The sequence below is a fragment of the Uranotaenia lowii genome, unplaced genomic scaffold (genome assembly GCF_029784155.1).
Source record: "Uranotaenia lowii strain MFRU-FL unplaced genomic scaffold, ASM2978415v1 HiC_scaffold_414, whole genome shotgun sequence".
Taxonomy (NCBI): domain Eukaryota; kingdom Metazoa; phylum Arthropoda; class Insecta; order Diptera; family Culicidae; genus Uranotaenia; species Uranotaenia lowii.
Window position 1 is genome coordinate 1 of NW_026598328.1, and position 17,840 is coordinate 17,840.

Here is a 17,840-nt window from a genome sequence, read left to right on the forward strand (position 1 = left end):
GGAAAGTTGCAAATTCTCAGTACTCATGAAAAGGTTTTTCAATAACAATGCTTTTAATTGCATAATCATCGTTTTCCAAATATCAATGCACTTGGCAGCCCTGAACACCCAAAAAAATCAAAACACGAACATCTGTGTATCACTTTTCTACAGGGCGAATTTGTCGATTTTAGTACCGGAAAATCGCGTTTATCGTGCGCCCTTCTCAAAAATCGATTCTGTTCTCCCATGGTTTGAGGTTAGGGCTGAGACCTTCTGTTAAAGTGGTGTTCGTGTAGAACTGTCAATATATCCTAATAGTAAACAAAGAGACGAATGTCACGATAGGAAAAAACAAAAAAAAACAACAACAACATAACGTGACACTGTCAACCCAGTCAACCTTTGAAAACTGTTTTTAGTTTTATTTCCTCCGATATTTACCGCGAAGATTTCATTTCAAATAGTTATAAGATGCTTCAAAAATTTTCAAATTCTAGCCGGCCTAATGCGGACTTCCTTGAATGTGTAGCATCTGGCATCAGGGGTGTCAGGTGTCCTGATTTATCAGGATTTGTCCTGATTTTTGAGAGACCGTCCTGATTTTTCAAAAACGCTTGAATTGTCCTGATTTTTGAAAAATGACCCTTAAAATGTCCTGATTTGTCCTGATTTTTAAAAAATATCCAAATCATAACTAAATTTATTGTTAAATGATGAGAACATCAAACAAATCTTAAATAAAATAGTTAAACCAGTTGAACCAATGAGATTCTTTGATTCAAATTACATTAAAATGAGGTTTTTCGATATCAACTGCAGGCCAGCCAAGGTCATTCTCACTTCAGTTGCATAAATCGAGGCGTCTTCAGCACCTATATTTCGCCTTTAGTTAGGCAATCTAAGCAGAACTGCATTTTGTTTTCAGCAATTTGGGGGTGTCCTGAAAAATCCTGATTTTTTCTTCGCGGTGTCCTGATTTTTGACAAAACGACCTGGCACCTCTGTCTGGCATCCCGGTTGCTAGAAGTCAAATTTTGTGTTAAATATTGATGCAATTTCTGTTGCTGCGATTTAAGCGTACAGCCCAAGTTTCATAACATCGTTGTTTGGATTTTATACTTAAATTTTCTTTGGACATGCTTGTTTAAAACATATTTAAAACAGGTTCAACCTTAAAAACGACTCAACATGAGAATTACTGAGGTACTACAGAAAATCGGAGATGCTTCGAAGAAGTTTTCCAACCTTCCCGATTCGTACATCAAGCGGAGCATGGAACAAGTAAAAGCAAAGATATTCTATTGTCAATCAGTAAATTAATTCTTAAATTTTTTCGTAAGGTTTATTGGAAAACTCCTCGTGGTAAACCGCAATATTTGCCCCGAACGGTAGAACGAAAGAAGTTCCGGTTTACCACAAACCGACCATGGACCGGTCAGTTCCGGCAGCAAAACATGGCAGGCACGATGCGTAAAAAGGTGTTCGTTGAGCCGGTTGCTAATTGGACCTACTTCAAGGGTGACCGGGTGGAAGTGCTCGTTGGAAAGGACAAAGGAAAACAAGGCATAGTAAATCAAGTATTTCAGGAGCGCAACTGGGTCATTGTAGGAGGACTAAACTGTCATTTGCGTAAAGTGGCGGACGAGAAGGAGTATCCCGGTATATTCATAAAATCGGAAGCACCACTGTTGGTGACGGATCAAATCCGGCTTGTGGATCCGTCCGATCTGCAAGGAACGGCGATTGAGTGGCGCTATACCGAGGAAGGCGAGAAGGTGCGCGTTTCTGTGCGCACCGGACGAATCATTCCGATTCCGAAGGCCAACGAGGAAACGCATGACTACAAATCCAAGAGCGTGTACGTCGAGCGACCCAAGGACACCACGGGAGATGTGGTCAAAGAGATCACCTTCAAGCCGGCACTGCAAACCTTCGAAATGGACATTATGGAAGAGATGGGCATCGAAGAGGACAGGGTACCGAAGAAAACGTACTGGTATTGAGGCTTTCGGTCGTTAAAATTAAAAGGTAGTTTATGGACAGATTATTTAACTTTTGGGTTATGATTTATCGAAAGAAAGCATTTTGATAGCTGATTTTTGAAAATGAGCATTTGTAGAAATATTCGTTGTACAATTCTAACAAACCTACTTAAATTGATTTCTATCCTATTGTCAGACGTACTCAAAAGAACAAACTTTAACTGAATCAAAGCAATCGAAATATTCTTTTTAATTCAACCACGGTAAATGAAAAGTTCATATTCCGGTATTTCGATAGCAACTTACTACCTTCTTCACCATCAATCGAAAACGCTCACTGAAGAAGGTAGTAAGTAGCTATCGAAATACCGGAATATGAACTTTTCATTTACCGTGGTTGAATTAAAAGGGATCTTTCGATTGCTTTGATTCAGTTGAATCATTCAACCAAGTAGGCTCATAACACAAAGTTATACATTTTTTCTCACTCGTAGGAGCATTATTTAAGTTTGATATTTGTTCTTATTAGATGCGTAGCAAAACTGTAAAACTCACCTTAAAGCTGGAATGTACACCAAAAAGTTGTAATTTTTGACCACTTGGAGTAGGTACAAATGTGGAAAATGTTCCGAAAGCATTCGATTTACGGCACAATTTGTACTGTATAAATTGTACCATACTTTTACTTTTATTCAGTAGAACGTGAATAAGCAAGAACTGGATAATGAAGGCGAAATCTATAGATTTGGTATGATTCATTGGTATGGTCAGTGATGGTAAATTTCGCCCGTCACGCTTGACCCGACTAGTTTTGTTTCATCAAACGACTGGCACTGTTCTCAATTGACGGAGCCTCACTACTCGCATGACGGATAAAGCACGACAACAATCAACATTTCTACATCATCGACTGGCGAAGCTCCTACACATGGTCAAAATTTCTCCTGACAGTGACTGGCAAATCTCTTCACACTTCGATCGGCTGCTGACGGCAGGTACAAATAATTGAACGACTTGCTGGCAGAGAGCAACAATAGCAATAAAAAACAGAAAACGAGGTTGCTGGCAGGAGCAACAATAATAATAAATGCTTTTCTTGTTCCTCTTCGGTCGTCTTCGGCTTGCTGGCAGGAGCAACAATAATAATAAATGCGTTTCTTTTTCGTCATCGGTCGGTTGAATGCGGTTGCTTGACTAGGTTAATATTTTAGCTTCAAATGACTGGGGAATGAATGATCGGCAAACGAAGTGACTGGTCGTTAAGGAACAGTCAAATGAGTTTGACGGACCAAGAGGCTCAACAGTCACAGTCATTTGACTAATGACGTTGAATTATGCCAACCCTGGGTATGGTAACAATTCGGACAGTGATTCTTTGGCTCAGACTCTATAAGGCCGGAACAAATCTCAAGTTTTTCTTTTGTCAGCCCTCTCCCTTTCGATTTTTCCGAAATTTAAGAAGGGGGAAATAAATTAAGTGCGATTTATTAAAAAAAAAAGTTTTCGAAAAAATTGACAGTTAATAGTGCAAAGGTACACCGAAAAAAAAATCATGGTAACCGTTACCATATCCGAGGGTAAATTTAAAAATAAAAACAGATGGTTTTTTTTCGAGTACGTTTTTGGTTATCTTGAACAACAGATTAGTTAAAATTACCATGTGAACGTGTTATGGTGCGTTATGGTAGAATGACGGTCAATTTTACTATGCCATGGTATTTAAGACAAAACTATGGTAAATTATCCATGCATTCAATGAAATAATTTAAATTTTTAAAATGCTGGTTTATTTATTCATCACTGTTATTTTTTTTCACATAAAATATTTTTGTCATCATTTTTGTCATTAACACTGGATCAGGAACTATATGCCAAAACCAAACGTGATGAAGGTTCCTTCGACATTTTGTTTCCGGTGTTCCGCGGTTGTCCTAAGATTTTATTTTGGTCTTCTCGAATCATCATCTAAAAATGTAAAAAAAAATTAAATATTGTGCAGAAATACTAATAAAATTTACTTACTCTTGAACATTTTATAAACTGTTGAAATTTTCGGCCGTTGATGACTCTGCTTGCACTCCAGATTGTAATGCACGCTCATTTTTTTCTAACCATTTATGGTTAAAAAGTAACCATTTTATGGTTTTTGCTCCCGAACTTCAAATATGGTTATTTTTTAACAATTTTTGGCAGTGCAATTTCAACCGTTTTTCAAGTTTTCGTGCACTAACCAAAAATGGTTAAAATTTTAACCATAATTTGCACGAAATAAAGAAGCGTATTTTCTACGCCATTTTAAATTGGTTTTGCAAAGTGAGTCAGGTGGACGCTTTTTTCCCGCGGAGTTTGGAGCTTCTATAACAGTGCAAATGGAGGAAATAAGACGCGGTGATCCGGAGACGCATGCTCTCCTGGAAGGTAAGTTCTTTTTATACTTATAAATCCTCTTCCTATATCCGCAAATTGCGAAATAATTGATGTTGTTTCGATTCTTCCGGCTTTTCTTTTAGTCCGAAGAGACTTCCGGAAGTCTTTTCGGGTGAAAAGAAAGGCCGGAAGAATCGAAACAACGTCAATGAAAAGTATACACGAGTGATTGCCGACGAATCTTGAATTCTCCACCACTCGGTGGCTTGGAACTGGAAGCCAACACAGTTACAATGTTTGGATGTTGTCTTTTAAGATTTCTCTCAACGAAGTTATCGGGAATCCTTCCTTTCCTTTTTCCATCTTCAAGAATTCAAGAGCAATAATCTCTTCAGTACGTTTATCATTTGCCCTGTAGACTACTCCATAGGTTCCTTCCTCAATCCGTTTGAGACATTGAAACTTCTCCACAGATCGGCAGCCTTGAATCCCTGGGAAATAGGGAGGAAGTTCCTCTTCTTCAATTTGCAGAATAGGCGATTTTGACTCATCTTTCTCGCGCGTGTTACTTTTACAATTATCATCGGACTTCCGATCTGAAAGAGGTGAACCACTTCTACTGTTTCCATGACGTCTACGAGGACTTCTCGAGCGATTTCGGCTAGACAGCGAACCGGAACGCGAACGAGTTGATCGTGACTGACAACGTGATCGATCGCTGCAACCGGTCGGTGTGTGGAGAGGAATTCCCTTCTTCGAACCGAAAATCGATAACAGAGCTTTTGGTTTGAAGGGTATTCTTTTCGGTGAATAACATTATATAACAGTTTAAACTTATCTTAACGAACTTTTTTGATAAAATTTGAACTTTTAAAGAATTTTCTTTAGTGTGACATTCTTGCGTAGAAATATCAACATAGAGACAATCCTTTTGATGATAATTTTTTTTGGGACAAATGCTTCATTCTGGTTTGTCAAAAAACGTATGAAAGGCTTCATAGAATGTTCAGTAATTATTCCAAAACCCGTACTCAAAAGACATGTGCAAGTGATTTTAGTCATTTTGTTACGTTTTTGTGCCATGGTGACAACTTAGATGAAGTAAATAACTAATGCCGTTTTCGTTTATCGTTCGTTTACAAACAGAATCGTTACCCGGGACGATGCAAATATATGGTTGCTATACCCACCCTTATGCTTACCCCCAAAACTGACAATTTTTACGGGGTGCAACCGCCTGCTTGAGGTTCAAATCTCGGGCAAAACTAGTGGACTTCTGAATTAATAACCGAACGTAATAACAGCAGTTAGGGCAAAACTCGTGGGTAACTAGGTTGCCACTGCCAAAAACGAAAATACTTTAATATAGAATGATTTCTCTTACCACATCAATATGTTGTAAATTAATTTTGTTCTAGTACTGTTTAGTGATCATAATAATAATAAAAATACATTTAAAATTCATTCTTTTTGTTACTTGAAATTCCTAGTAGGAATTTCGAAAAAACAAATTTTTTTTCTTTCAATTGGAATGAATGGAAAATGGTTAAATGAATAGGTAAATGCTTTGAAATCTCAATTTTAATTGGTGCAAAAGAAAAAAATTAGTCGTGGATTTATTTAACAAACTTGCCGTAATAATTATCAGCACCAAGGAACTAACGGAAGTCGGAAATGTTCTTCAGCGCAGGAATGTTGGCGATGGACTTGATCTTCGCCTGATGTGGACGGATACCCTTTGTATCAACGATGTGGCCAAGGTAACGGATTTTGATTTGGATAAACTTGCCATGCGAATGCTCTCCCCGACTCTTGCCATGAATGAGAACATCGTCGTGGAAGGGCGCACACCAGATTGATTGTAAAGCCCCTGGTGTGGATTTGACTCCCGAAGCGAGACGGTTGAATTGAAGAAGTACGTGTTGATGGTGGGGAGATTTTTCGAGTCGTCGAGATCGATGACACTTGACTGCCGGCTAGCTGCTTAAAAATTTCTTCTGGAACTGGCAGCGGCAAATGGTTGGCTTCTAGTGCGTCGTTGAGACCCGTCAAATAGTCCGGATTCTTCACTACTACAATCGGCGCTGCCTACTCCAAGAATTCTACGGGTGAGATGATTCCCAGATTCTGGAGACGGATTAGTTCGGAGTCGGCTATAGATTCAGGTATAGATGAACTGTGGTGCGATTGAATTGACCAAGGTAGCCACTGTACAGTGACTTGTGCTGGACCATCATCTGCTTGATATTCTTGTGGGTTCTTTCCGGTGAAAATGTTGCGACTTGATTGCAAACTGAGTCAAACGGAATAGACCATGGAACGAAAAGGTCTATCCATTCAGTGCCGATCAGGTTCAAACCGGAAACCGACGTCACAAAACATCTTGCTTGCTTGATTTGGCCGTAGATCGTTACATCGCAGTCGAATTCGCCAAGGAGGGTTAGCGATTGGCCGAATGCATTTGTGGCTTAACTCGGAGAAGGCTTCGTAGTAGGCTTCCAGATTTGTGAATTCAGTGGTGGATTCGTTTTTCAAGCCAAGCAAACTGAATTAATGTTAATATCAAGGATTCAGAGATCGATGAGGATTCGTGTCGAGTCGATTCTGATGAAGTGGAAAAGCGAGGTCACGGAAAGCTATTTTCTGAGAAATGTAACACGGGCGGGGACCAACAGCCATCCTTCCACTTCACAGAGTACGATGAATGAATAATATTGAAGTGAAAACTTAAACTGTGAGCAATGCAGATGATTCTGCAGACTTGCATCGAATGTTAAAATTTTTTTTTCTAGTATCCTAAAAATTTTTCACTGTTGTTATTAGTGGGCTGTGAAACAGTAGATAATATGTTGCTGTCTGTGGGTACCATTTTTTGTGATCGTTGAACAAATACATAATGCAGTATGAATTTATGTGTCCCTGTTTAAGTCATTACGCTAAAATCGACAGTAAAAATTTCCGTTAAGAATGTCAAACACTACACATAATTATATTCATCTTCAGGATTCCGCTGCCATATTATAGGATGCAATCTGTTTATACCAGGATACGTTGCTGAGTTGAAAGAGCATTTTGTAAAACATCATCGATTGAAAATGACTGTGGCAAATCCGTTGCCATTCCGTTGCTCTAGATGTGAAGACACGTTCTCTCTATTCGACACCCTACGAAGACATATACTTAAGCAACATCCCCAATCATTAGTTCCGGATAATGATCCATATCCCGGAATCCCGAATCAAGATACTAATGAACCTGCTGAACAACACTTCGATATTGAAAATGAAGCTTTTCATATGGAACCAATCAGTAAGGATCAAATGTATGAAAAAATATCGGAATTTATCACCAACATGCGATGTGACATTGGTCTCCCTGAAACAAAAATCAAAGATATGATTAAAAACTCCACCGAAATAATAAAAAACTACAATTTATACGTAGTCGGATTGCTAAAAAACTTTTTTGCTTTAAAAAATATTGACCTGAATGACGTTTCGGTAATATCATTAATAAATGATTGCGATCTCAAAGACATCGGTAATGAAGTGAAAACCTTCGACGATAATATTAATTATCTGGGATCGAAAGCCGAATGTGAGCTACCATTACCACGAGAAATAATCCTTGGGAAAACCAAGGTTCTTAAAACCAGACAGGTTGGTGTTCAAGAAAACAGAGGCTTACGAAAAATCACTACCAGGAAAACTGTAAAAACAACCATTATAAGAAAGGATTTGTTCCATTACATCCCGATAGCTGAAACATTGGGGCTTGTGGTAAGAAACGATTCGGCGAGACGCCTCATTAGAGAAGAAAGGCCAAGTGAAGATGAAAAAATGCGAAGTTTTAAAGACGGTCAACAATATCTAAATCATCAATTTTTACAAAGGTATCCAGACGCCCTGAGATTGTCCCTCCATGTCGATGATGTCGAGTACCTAAACCCTCTAGGGACAAGGAGAGGGAATCAGAAATTAACGAATTTCACAATCAAAATACAAAATTTCCCTTCATCCCTGAATAGCACTTTGGATAGACTATATATCATTTTAATGGTTCGAACTAAGCTTTTAAAAAAATATGGTTATAAAAAAATTTTAGAGCCACTTATTAAAGAAATGACGATACTGTCTTCAGATCAAGGTTCGTCAGTAAAGTTGAATGACAAAACTTATTTTACATTAAGAGCGGTAATAATTAATATAATTGGCGATGGCTTGGCCGTCCACGATATTTTTGAAATAATGCCTCCACAATCCAAACTTTTTTGTAGGATGTGCTATATCAGTAGAGATATGCTGATATCTGGTAACATTGGTGAAGTTGCTTGCATTAAAACTGCGGAGAGTATACAATTGGATGTTGACTCCGTTATAGCTAAACTAAAACAGCCGAGTTGCAAGAAGGATGTGGATCCCGACTTTCCGGCAAGCCAAGGTTTGATATAATTGACCAGCATTGTGCAAAAGGCATTAAAAAACGTTATTTGTTTCAGCCTCCAAACCCATTTTCCGAAAGTGTCGATCCCTTAACTGAATCGTGGATGATGCGGTAATCGCATCTTGGATCAACGAACGAAGGTTTACCCTCGGATAGAATGTCTTTCGAAAACGCCAAGACGAGGCCGACAAACCGCCTTCAGGATCGAGCTAGCGCACCGGCTGGTGAATGGGTTGGCTTCCGGAAATGTTCGCTGGCGAAAATCGATAGCCAGCCTAAAGGGTCAAACCATAACCCTGCGAAGGGAATTTGCTATTGATTGCTTGCTTCATCAGCTGTGTCGGTTGTTTTACCAGGCGGTACCGAATCGAGTTGCAAGAAGGATGTGGATCCCGACTTTCCGGCAAGCCAAGGTTTGATATAATTGACCAGCATTGTGCAAAAGACATTAAAAAACGTTATTTGTTTCAGCCTCCAAACCCATTTTCCGAAAGTGTCGATCCCTTAACTGAATCGTGGATGATGCGGTAATCGCATCTTGGATCAACGAACGAAGGTTTACCCTCGGATAGAATGTCTTTCGAAAACGCCAAGACGAGGCCGACAAACCGCCTTCAGGATCGAGCTAGCGCACCGGCTGGTGAATGGGTTGGCTTCCGGAAATGTTCGCTGGCGAAAATCGATAGCCAGCCTAAAGGGTCAAACCATAACCCTGCGAAGGGAATTTGCTATTGATTGCTTGCTTCATCAGCTGTGTCGGTTGTTTTACCAGGCGGTACCGAATCGAGTTGCAAGAAGGATGTGGATCCCGACTTTCCGGCAAGCCAAGGTTTGATATAATTGACCAGCATTGTGCAAAAGACATTAAAAAACGTTATTTGTTTCAGCCTCCAAACCCATTTTCCGAAAGTGTCGATCCCTTAACTGAATCGTGGATGATGCGGTAATCGCATCTTGGATCAACGAACGAAGGTTTACCCTCGGATAGAATGTCTTTCGAAAACGCCAAGACGAGGCCGACAAACCGCCTTCAGGATCGAGCTAGCGCACCGGCTGGTGAATGGGTTGGCTTCCGGAAATGTTCGCTGGCGAAAATCGATAGCCAGCCTAAAGGGTCAAACCATAACCCTGCGAAGGGAATTTGCTATTGATTGCTTGCTTCATCAGCTGTGTCGGTTGTTTTACCAGGCGGTACCGAATCGAGTTGCAAGAAGGATGTGGATCCCGACTTTCCGGCAAGCCAAGGTTTGATATAATTGACCAGCATTGTGCAAAAGACATTAAAAAACGTTATTTGTTTCAGCCTCCAAACCCATTTTCCGAAAGTGTCGATCCCTTAACTGAATCGTGGATGATGCGGTAATCGCATCTTGGATCAACGAACGAAGGTTTACCCTCGGATAGAATGTCTTTCGAAAACGCCAAGACGAGGCCGACAAACCGCCTTCAGGATCGAGCTAGCGCACCGGCTGGTGAATGGGTTGGCTTCCGGAAATGTTCGCTGGCGAAAATCGATAGCCAGCCTAAAGGGTCAAACCATAACCCTGCGAAGGGAATTTGCTATTGATTGCTTGCTTCATCAGCTGTGTCGGTTGTTTTACCAGGCGGTACCGAATCGAGTTGCAAGAAGGATGTGGATCCCGACTTTCCGGCAAGCCAAGGTTTGATATAATTGACCAGCATTGTGCAAAAGACATTAAAAAACGTTATTTGTTTCAGCCTCCAAACCCATTTTCCGAAAGTGTCGATCCCTTAACTGAATCGTGGATGATGCGGTAATCGCATCTTGGATCAACGAACGAAGGTTTACCCTCGGATAGAATGTCTTTCGAAAACGCCAAGACGAGGCCGACAAACCGCCTTCAGGATCGAGCTAGCGCACCGGCTGGTGAATGGGTTGGCCTCCGGAAATGTTCGCTGGCGAAAATCGATAGCCAGCCTAAAGGGTCAAACCATAACCATGCGAAGGGAATTTGCTATTGATTGCTTGCTTTCAAGATTGTTTCCAAGGATGCCATTGTTGAAACTCCTCCGACTGAAAAGTTTATAGATCGAGTAATTAAGTTTATTGATTCGATTACTTTTTCGGTTGATATGTACACCAGTCGAGTTTTTTTTTAGAGGAATAAAATGCTAAAGAAATAAAAGTTAATTCTTTTAAAAATCTTTTTTTTTATTTTTTTCTGAATATTATTGAATTTCATGAAATACAAGAAACTCCCCTTCAAAATGTGGTTCAATAATAACCATTTTCCAACTTCTCGTCATTTTTTTCTCTTGGTTAAAAAGTAACCAAATCATCACTTCTCAAGAGAAGTCAAAAAATGACTTCTATGGAAGAAACCAAAAAATCACTTAACGCGGAAAGGTGTGAAAATGGTTACTTTTTAACGATAATTGGTTAATTAATTTCGAGCGTGCATGGCCTTCTGCGGATAAATAAAACAATGTATCTTTTGTGACATATCTCACACCAAAACACTTTACCTTTAAGATCGCGGCACATAGCACTAAATCAATATTAGGTGTGTTCAACGAAACCCAATCGAAATCAATTGAAATGGATTGACAGTTGATCAGCTGTTTTTCCAATTGACTTCGATCGATTTCTATTAGGCTGTTGATTGAACAGCCATTCACTAATACTAACGCACTGGCGCAGTGTTTTCAGATGTAATTTTCTTTATCAGCTTCGTTCAGAATTCGAAAAGGCGGTTTACTCAAGGCAAATTGTAATGAATCCATCATTTTGGCCATATCTCAATAGCAATTCTTTCCGTATACAAGCTGTCAGAAAAATTTCAGATTAGAAAGTTTGTTGTTCGACTCGAACTATATTAGAATACTAAAAAGGAATTTGTTTAGAATAATGAGCAATTTTGAGGGAAAAGTAAAGCACAAAAGCGAAAAATTGCTGCTATAGGAAAATAATTATTATTTTTAAAACATACAATCATGATATTATGAAATAAAATACAGAGGATCGATAAATTTTATATTTTATTTGACATTTTATCGTATTTCACAACATAGACCAAATTTCACTTCCTATTTATTTACATAGTAGTCACATAGTTGGTCACTTCTTATTTGATTATTATAATAATCCAAGACCGACAGACAGATGTATTGTGAAAATTGGGTCCTAACAGAACAGCACATGTGCTGCAGAACAGCGACGCCACATCGACCGACATCTCTTTGAGCACCACGGACCAGCACGACTAGCACAGCACCACCGACTCAGGATACCTGGCACAGCCCCACAGATCCAGCATGTCTGACACCACCAGACCAGCGCGTCTAGCACAGCACCACCAATCCAGAATACCTGGCACAGCCATACCGACTCAGAATGACTGGCACAACACCACCGATCCAGCATGGCTGACATAGCACCACCGATCAGCACCACTGACTCCGCACGACTAGCACTGCACCACCGACTCAGCACACGACAGGAAACACCGCACCGAATGACACCGCTTTCATTTCTTCTAATAGTTTTTTCACAACAAACCAAATCTGCTGTTTTTGACAGCAAACAAATACATATGTGTTAGTGCGATGGAAATCGATCGAAACGAATCCTGCTTCCTAGCTTGATCGGTTTTGACTGGTTTCGATCGATTTCGATTGGCTTCATTGAACGTCAATTGGATTAGTTTCGACCAAAACATTGGCTGAGTGAACATCCATTTACCAATCGAAATCGATTGAAACCAATTGCAATCGCCTGTTGAACAGGCTTATTGTTTACAATGTTTCAACAAAAAATTAAAATCCAAAGCCATTTCAATGGCAAGGAGTCAACAAAGTGCAAGATGACACAACTAATTGAAAGTACTTTGGCTAACGACAACTGTTGGGAAATGAAACTCCTGTTGTAGCTGCACGTTTGAATCAGCTCAAACTAGAAGAATTTCGGTTTTATTAAATTTAACCAATTTACAACATAAGAATTTTAGTCAACTTACAGTTTTAGTTTCGGCTTCTACTGCCAGCAAATGTACCTGGACTCGTAAGTTTCTGCCCCTAATCTATCGGCTGGGTGAACAAGGTTTTGTAAGTTGCAGAAAACATGTTAAACTAATAAAAACTTACATCGTTTCTCTCCTCAGACTACCAACAAATGCTATCCGAATCTACTTAAAACAATAACTGTTTCGAAACTAATCAATAGTTAAAATATCGCGTGCTACTGTCCAAACTTAAGAATTCTCACTCGACCTATCGCAAGCCAAACAAAAAACGATGAACTTCGCGCGTTTTTGCGCACAGCTGTCATCCGCTTACCGAAACTGCGCCAGCCCAGTGAGTTCGACTGCAGGGAGTTTGACCTTTGTGCCCAGTGGTTTTAACACCCCGACCCGTAAACCTGGTCCAGAACCTGCTTCCTGGACAGATTTACCAGATGACACAATCCCGATAACTGAAAGTTCAGCCACTGGTCGCTGAAACAGTCCACCAAAAGTTCGAACCATAGCATGTCGAACACGGCCGCTCTTTCCAACGATGACTGCGTCTACTTGTCCACAGACCCACGATTTCTTTGTAGAAATCCAATCCCACGACGTCAGCTGACGGTTCTTCGAGGTAACAGCCATATCCCGTACCAACGACATTCTTTTCGCTTTCCATAAAACAACCTCGGCTTGCTCGTATTTTTCTTGCTTCAGTGGGACGACGGTCCATTCGAAAACACGGATTACAGATCTCTTCAATCGATCGGTAACGAAACAGATTGTACGCAGCAGAACATTCCACGGTAAAATCCAACTCACATCGAGGATCGATTTGTCAGGTCCATTGAACGAGGGTACGTTAGAACGCTTTGGAATCTTACCACACCGGGTGAGCATATGTGCCACGTCAACCTTCGATGGCATCCAGCGCCACGCTTCGACAGTCGTCTCTTTCAAGTCACGATTACCATCAACCGAGTTCAACAATCTGGCTCCTAGCACCACGCTCATTGGATTCATGCAAGAAATGGACAACTGCTTCACTTGAGGTTTTTCGGTTTTCTTGCGTACAGCTAGTGCAAGGGTGGGATCCTTCTTGAGCCATCGTTTTAGACCACTCAGACTCTTCAGCGCCATCGTGCACCTTGTTGATAGTTCGGAATTCTCCTGCTTGAACCGTAATTCGGTCTCGATGCGACCCTCCACAGGTACGGTTGATATTTTCGGCAGATCTCTGGTTCGGCGGATTTCATTCGACTCCGGAAGTACGTTTACCGTAACTCCGGCATTTTCGGCTACAAGGTAGTTGTGTTCCTGGATCTTAAGTTCACGATGGCAACCCAGGAAGCCTTCAGGATTTGAGTCTCCACTTGGTCCGTAAATGGTCCAACCGAGGTAAGATCTGACCGCTATTGGTTCGTTGATGTTTCCAATCTTTGACTCCAAAGGTGCTATCAGATGAACGTTGTTGAGTCCGATAAGAATCTTCGGTTCGTCTCCTTCTTGGTTTGCCATTTCCAGACCCCGAAGGTGCGAATATTGACTAGTGATTTCCTTGAAATTAACGCGCTGTCTTGGAAGGCTCAGCTTCTTCACGGTTCGTGCTTCTTTTAATACTGAACGTTGTCCCGTTGTGTCACTTGACACCTGCAGTGTCAGGCATATCGAGTTAGGTTCTTGGCGTACAATATTACTCGTCCACTCCAGCGTTAGTGGTTGTGGTCGACATTTAGCGTTCAGGCTATCGACGAGCCCCTCTTCGATGAGCGTCATAGACGAACCTTCGTCCAAGTAGGCGGAAGTCGACACCGACCTTTGTTTGTAGTGGAGAGTTATCGGTACAATCCTGTAAATTACCGAGCCCTGCTCGGTCGTATGGGTGTGATGCTGTTCCCTAATTGACGGTGCTTTATCATTTAAAGTTGGCTCGGTAATTATATTCCGGTGCACCAGTGGATGATGGTGTTCCCGACAAGATCCAACGTTACAGTTAATCTTGAACCTACACCAGCCTTCGTGCTTATTTAGGCACCGTTCGCACAGTTTGTGCTCTTCCTTCCTCTTCAGCCGTTCCGTACCGCTCATATTCCGGAAAATGTCGCAGTTTCTGACCCGATGTCCATTCTTCTTACAGATCGAACAAACAAGTTGATATTTCGCTGGACCGTTACTGACACCGCTGTGTGCAAGAACAAACCCTTTTTCCTTCGGTTTTGACTTGTCTCCCTTGGTAGATGCTGTCTCTTTCGGATCGATGACGAGAATAACCTCGCTGGCCTCAGCTACGATATTGGATGTGAAATCCGCGAATGTACGGAGAGTTACTCGGTCAGCCAATCTCCGGCACTGCACCCATTCGCGCTTCGTCGCAGCCGGGAGTTTATCGACCAGTTCTTGTATTAGGATCGGATTAACCAAGTGGTCCTGTAGGTTGACCGCTTCCAAATGGTCACACAACTCTTGGACCGCCATCCCGAAAGGAATAAAGGTTTCGAGTCGATCACTTCTCGGAGCATCCGTCTTCCGTACTTTATTCAACATCGTATGGATCAGCTGCTCGGGTTTGCCATACAGCATGCGAAGTGTTTCGATCACCTGCGGCACGGAGTTTGGCAAGAGTAGCCGACTACGGACGGATTCCAATGCCGGACCTTTAAGGCACTCTTGTAGGCGGACGAGGTTCTCGACGTTACTGAATCCGCAGGCATCTGTCGAGTTGGTATAACTGCTGTAAAACAGCGGCCAATCTTCACTCCTTCCGGTGAATGTCGGTAGTTTCTTGGATAGGACCTGACGGGCAGCTCGTTGTGCCGTGTGGGCAGCCGACCCGTCTCGAAAGCTGCTCGCCGACGTAGACGATGCGTCCTCATTTCTTTGGCTCGCGCCCAAAACGGGCTCTTGTTGACGATGTTCACGGTTGCCCGGCTGCCACTGAAGAATAGAGCTCGCGTGGCGCGAATCTTGATTGGGGTTTAACAGATTGCGCTGTCCGAGTGGCCGATCATTGATCGCTCGATTCGCCGGTACTTCCGGATTCCGTTTGGGCGTCAGATATTCGCAAACTTTTCGGTACTCTGTTTCGCACTTGTTTAGATCCTTCAACTTCGCATCCGGATCGATACGATGGATGAGCCAATCTTTCACTTTCTCCCGGTTTTCGTATCCGGAAATAACGCTCATGTTCTCTACTCCAACAGCACCGTCGTCGCTTTCGGGCTCATCAATCGCCAGCTGGTGGCGGTCACGATAGAATTTCTCCTGTAGGGCGCGCTGCTTCCTTTGGAATTCCATTTCATCGGTAAGCTGCTTCTCAAGTATCGCCTTTTCCTGCGCCAGCTGCCTTTCCTGCAGTTCCTTTTCTTGCTGAAATCGTTTCTGCGACAGCCGCTGCTCGAACTGCATACGCTTCTCGCTTATTAGTTTTTCCGCTACTAGTTGCTGTTCCTTCATTGCGAACTCTTTTTCTATCCGACGCATTTCCAGCTGCAATCGCAAAGTGGATCTTTTGCTGCTTCTTGATGCAAGCGATTTTCCGTCATCTTGCTGCTGGAGGCTAGCTGGGATGCGTCCGGGATCGGATACGATTGTTCGATTTGGAGGAGTGCATTTATTTCCGGGCGGTGCTTGATTACCGGGAGCCGCCGGATGAGGTAAGGGTTTCGGATAAGTTCCAGCAATGGGTTTTTTGCCGGACTTTTTCCCCTTTTTCTCCCTCTTGGCGGCGCATTCCGTGCATCGGAACTCGCGGTGTTCCACACCGGGCGATTCACTCACGCAAACGAAGTGAAACCATGCCCCACAGTCGTCGCAGGCAACCATTTGCTCGTTGTCCGGCTCGTCACATTTGCTGCAGCTTCCCATCTCAAAGTGAGGTTATGCCTCGTAAAACTTTTGAGAAATGTTGGGAAATGAAACTCCTGTTGTAGCTGCACGTTTGAATCAGCTCAAACTAGAAGAATTTCGGTTTTATTAAATTTAACCAATTTACAACATAAGAATTTTAGTCAACTTACAGTTTTAGTTTCGGCTTCTACTGCCAGCAAATGTACCTGGACTCGTAAGTTTCTGCCCCTAATCTATCGGCTGGGTGAACAAGGTTTTGTAAGTTGCAGAAAACATGTTAAACTAATAAAAACTTACATCGTTTCTCTCCTCAGACTACCAACAAATGCTATCCGAATCTACTTAAAACAATAACTGTTTCGAAACTAATCAATAGTTAAAATATCGCGTGCTACTGTCCAAACTTAAGAATTCTCACTCGACCTATCGCAAGCCAAACAAAAAACGATGAACTTCGCGCGTTTTTGCGCACAGCTGTCATCCGCTTACCGAAACTGCGCCAGCCCAGTGAGTTCGACTGCAGGGAGTTTGACCTTTGTGCCCAGTGGTTTTAACAACAACCATGGTAAAATGTACCACAGTATTGTGACGATAACCAAAATTTTATATTCGAATGCACAAAACGTTCCGCATGGTAAAATTAAGCCTCTTTTTATGTAGGTTTACCATATTTTCTTTTGACCCGCATGGTAACATTAACCAAAAGATCGTCAAAATAACCGAAACTTCATATTTATCAACAAATTTTGCGCATGGTAAAATTAAACCTCTTTTTTCATTAAGGTTTACCATATTTTTTCTGCCCTGCATGGTAAAATCAAACAAAAAGTCGTCAAAATAACTAAAACTTTATTTATCTCGACAATATTAACGTATGGTAAAATTAAACATTTTTATTCATTTTGGAATACCATGATTTTTCTTTCAGTGTACTGTTTAGAAAATGGGAATTTTATCACCTTTAGTATAAATCATTCATATTTCTCAATTTAAATAATTTGATTTTTCGATTTCGTGTGAGGTAGATTGTATGCAAGTTTGATACATACAAGCTTTTTTCCAATTTCTTCCTATTTATTGAAAATTTTACAAAGGAAGGATTTCAAATTTGTTCCGGCCTAAATGAGGATTGCAATTTACATCCTTTTGTTGTGGCTTGGTTTTGATGGTTCACAAATTTATTTTTCCAGAACACAATAAAATATGAAAAAATATATAAAGATTGAATTATAATTAAAAATAGTCAATGATCGTTAAC

The 17,840-nt window shown here is 41.3% G+C and overlaps 1 protein-coding gene and 1 long non-coding RNA gene across 2 annotated transcripts; both read left to right on the forward strand.

Annotated features, from left to right (window-relative positions):
- The first annotated feature begins 1,064 nt into the window (after positions 1–1,064).
- On the forward strand, positions 1,065–2,034 carry LOC129760088 (probable 39S ribosomal protein L24, mitochondrial). Its single transcript, XM_055757660.1, has 2 exons — positions 1,065–1,263; positions 1,323–2,034. The coding sequence occupies exons 1-2, from the start codon at positions 1,171–1,173 to the stop codon at positions 1,983–1,985; spliced, it is 756 nt and encodes a 251-aa protein (XP_055613635.1). The 5' UTR covers positions 1,065–1,170; the 3' UTR covers positions 1,986–2,034.
- Positions 2,035–8,644: 6,610 nt separating this feature from the next.
- LOC129760089 (uncharacterized) lies at positions 8,645–10,813 on the forward strand. The gene is made up of 6 exons (XR_008740299.1): positions 8,645–8,771; positions 8,830–9,187; positions 9,246–9,603; positions 9,662–10,019; positions 10,078–10,435; positions 10,494–10,813. It is a non-coding gene; the product is annotated as an uncharacterized LOC129760089 (long non-coding RNA).
- The last annotated feature ends 7,027 nt before the right edge of the window (positions 10,814–17,840 follow it).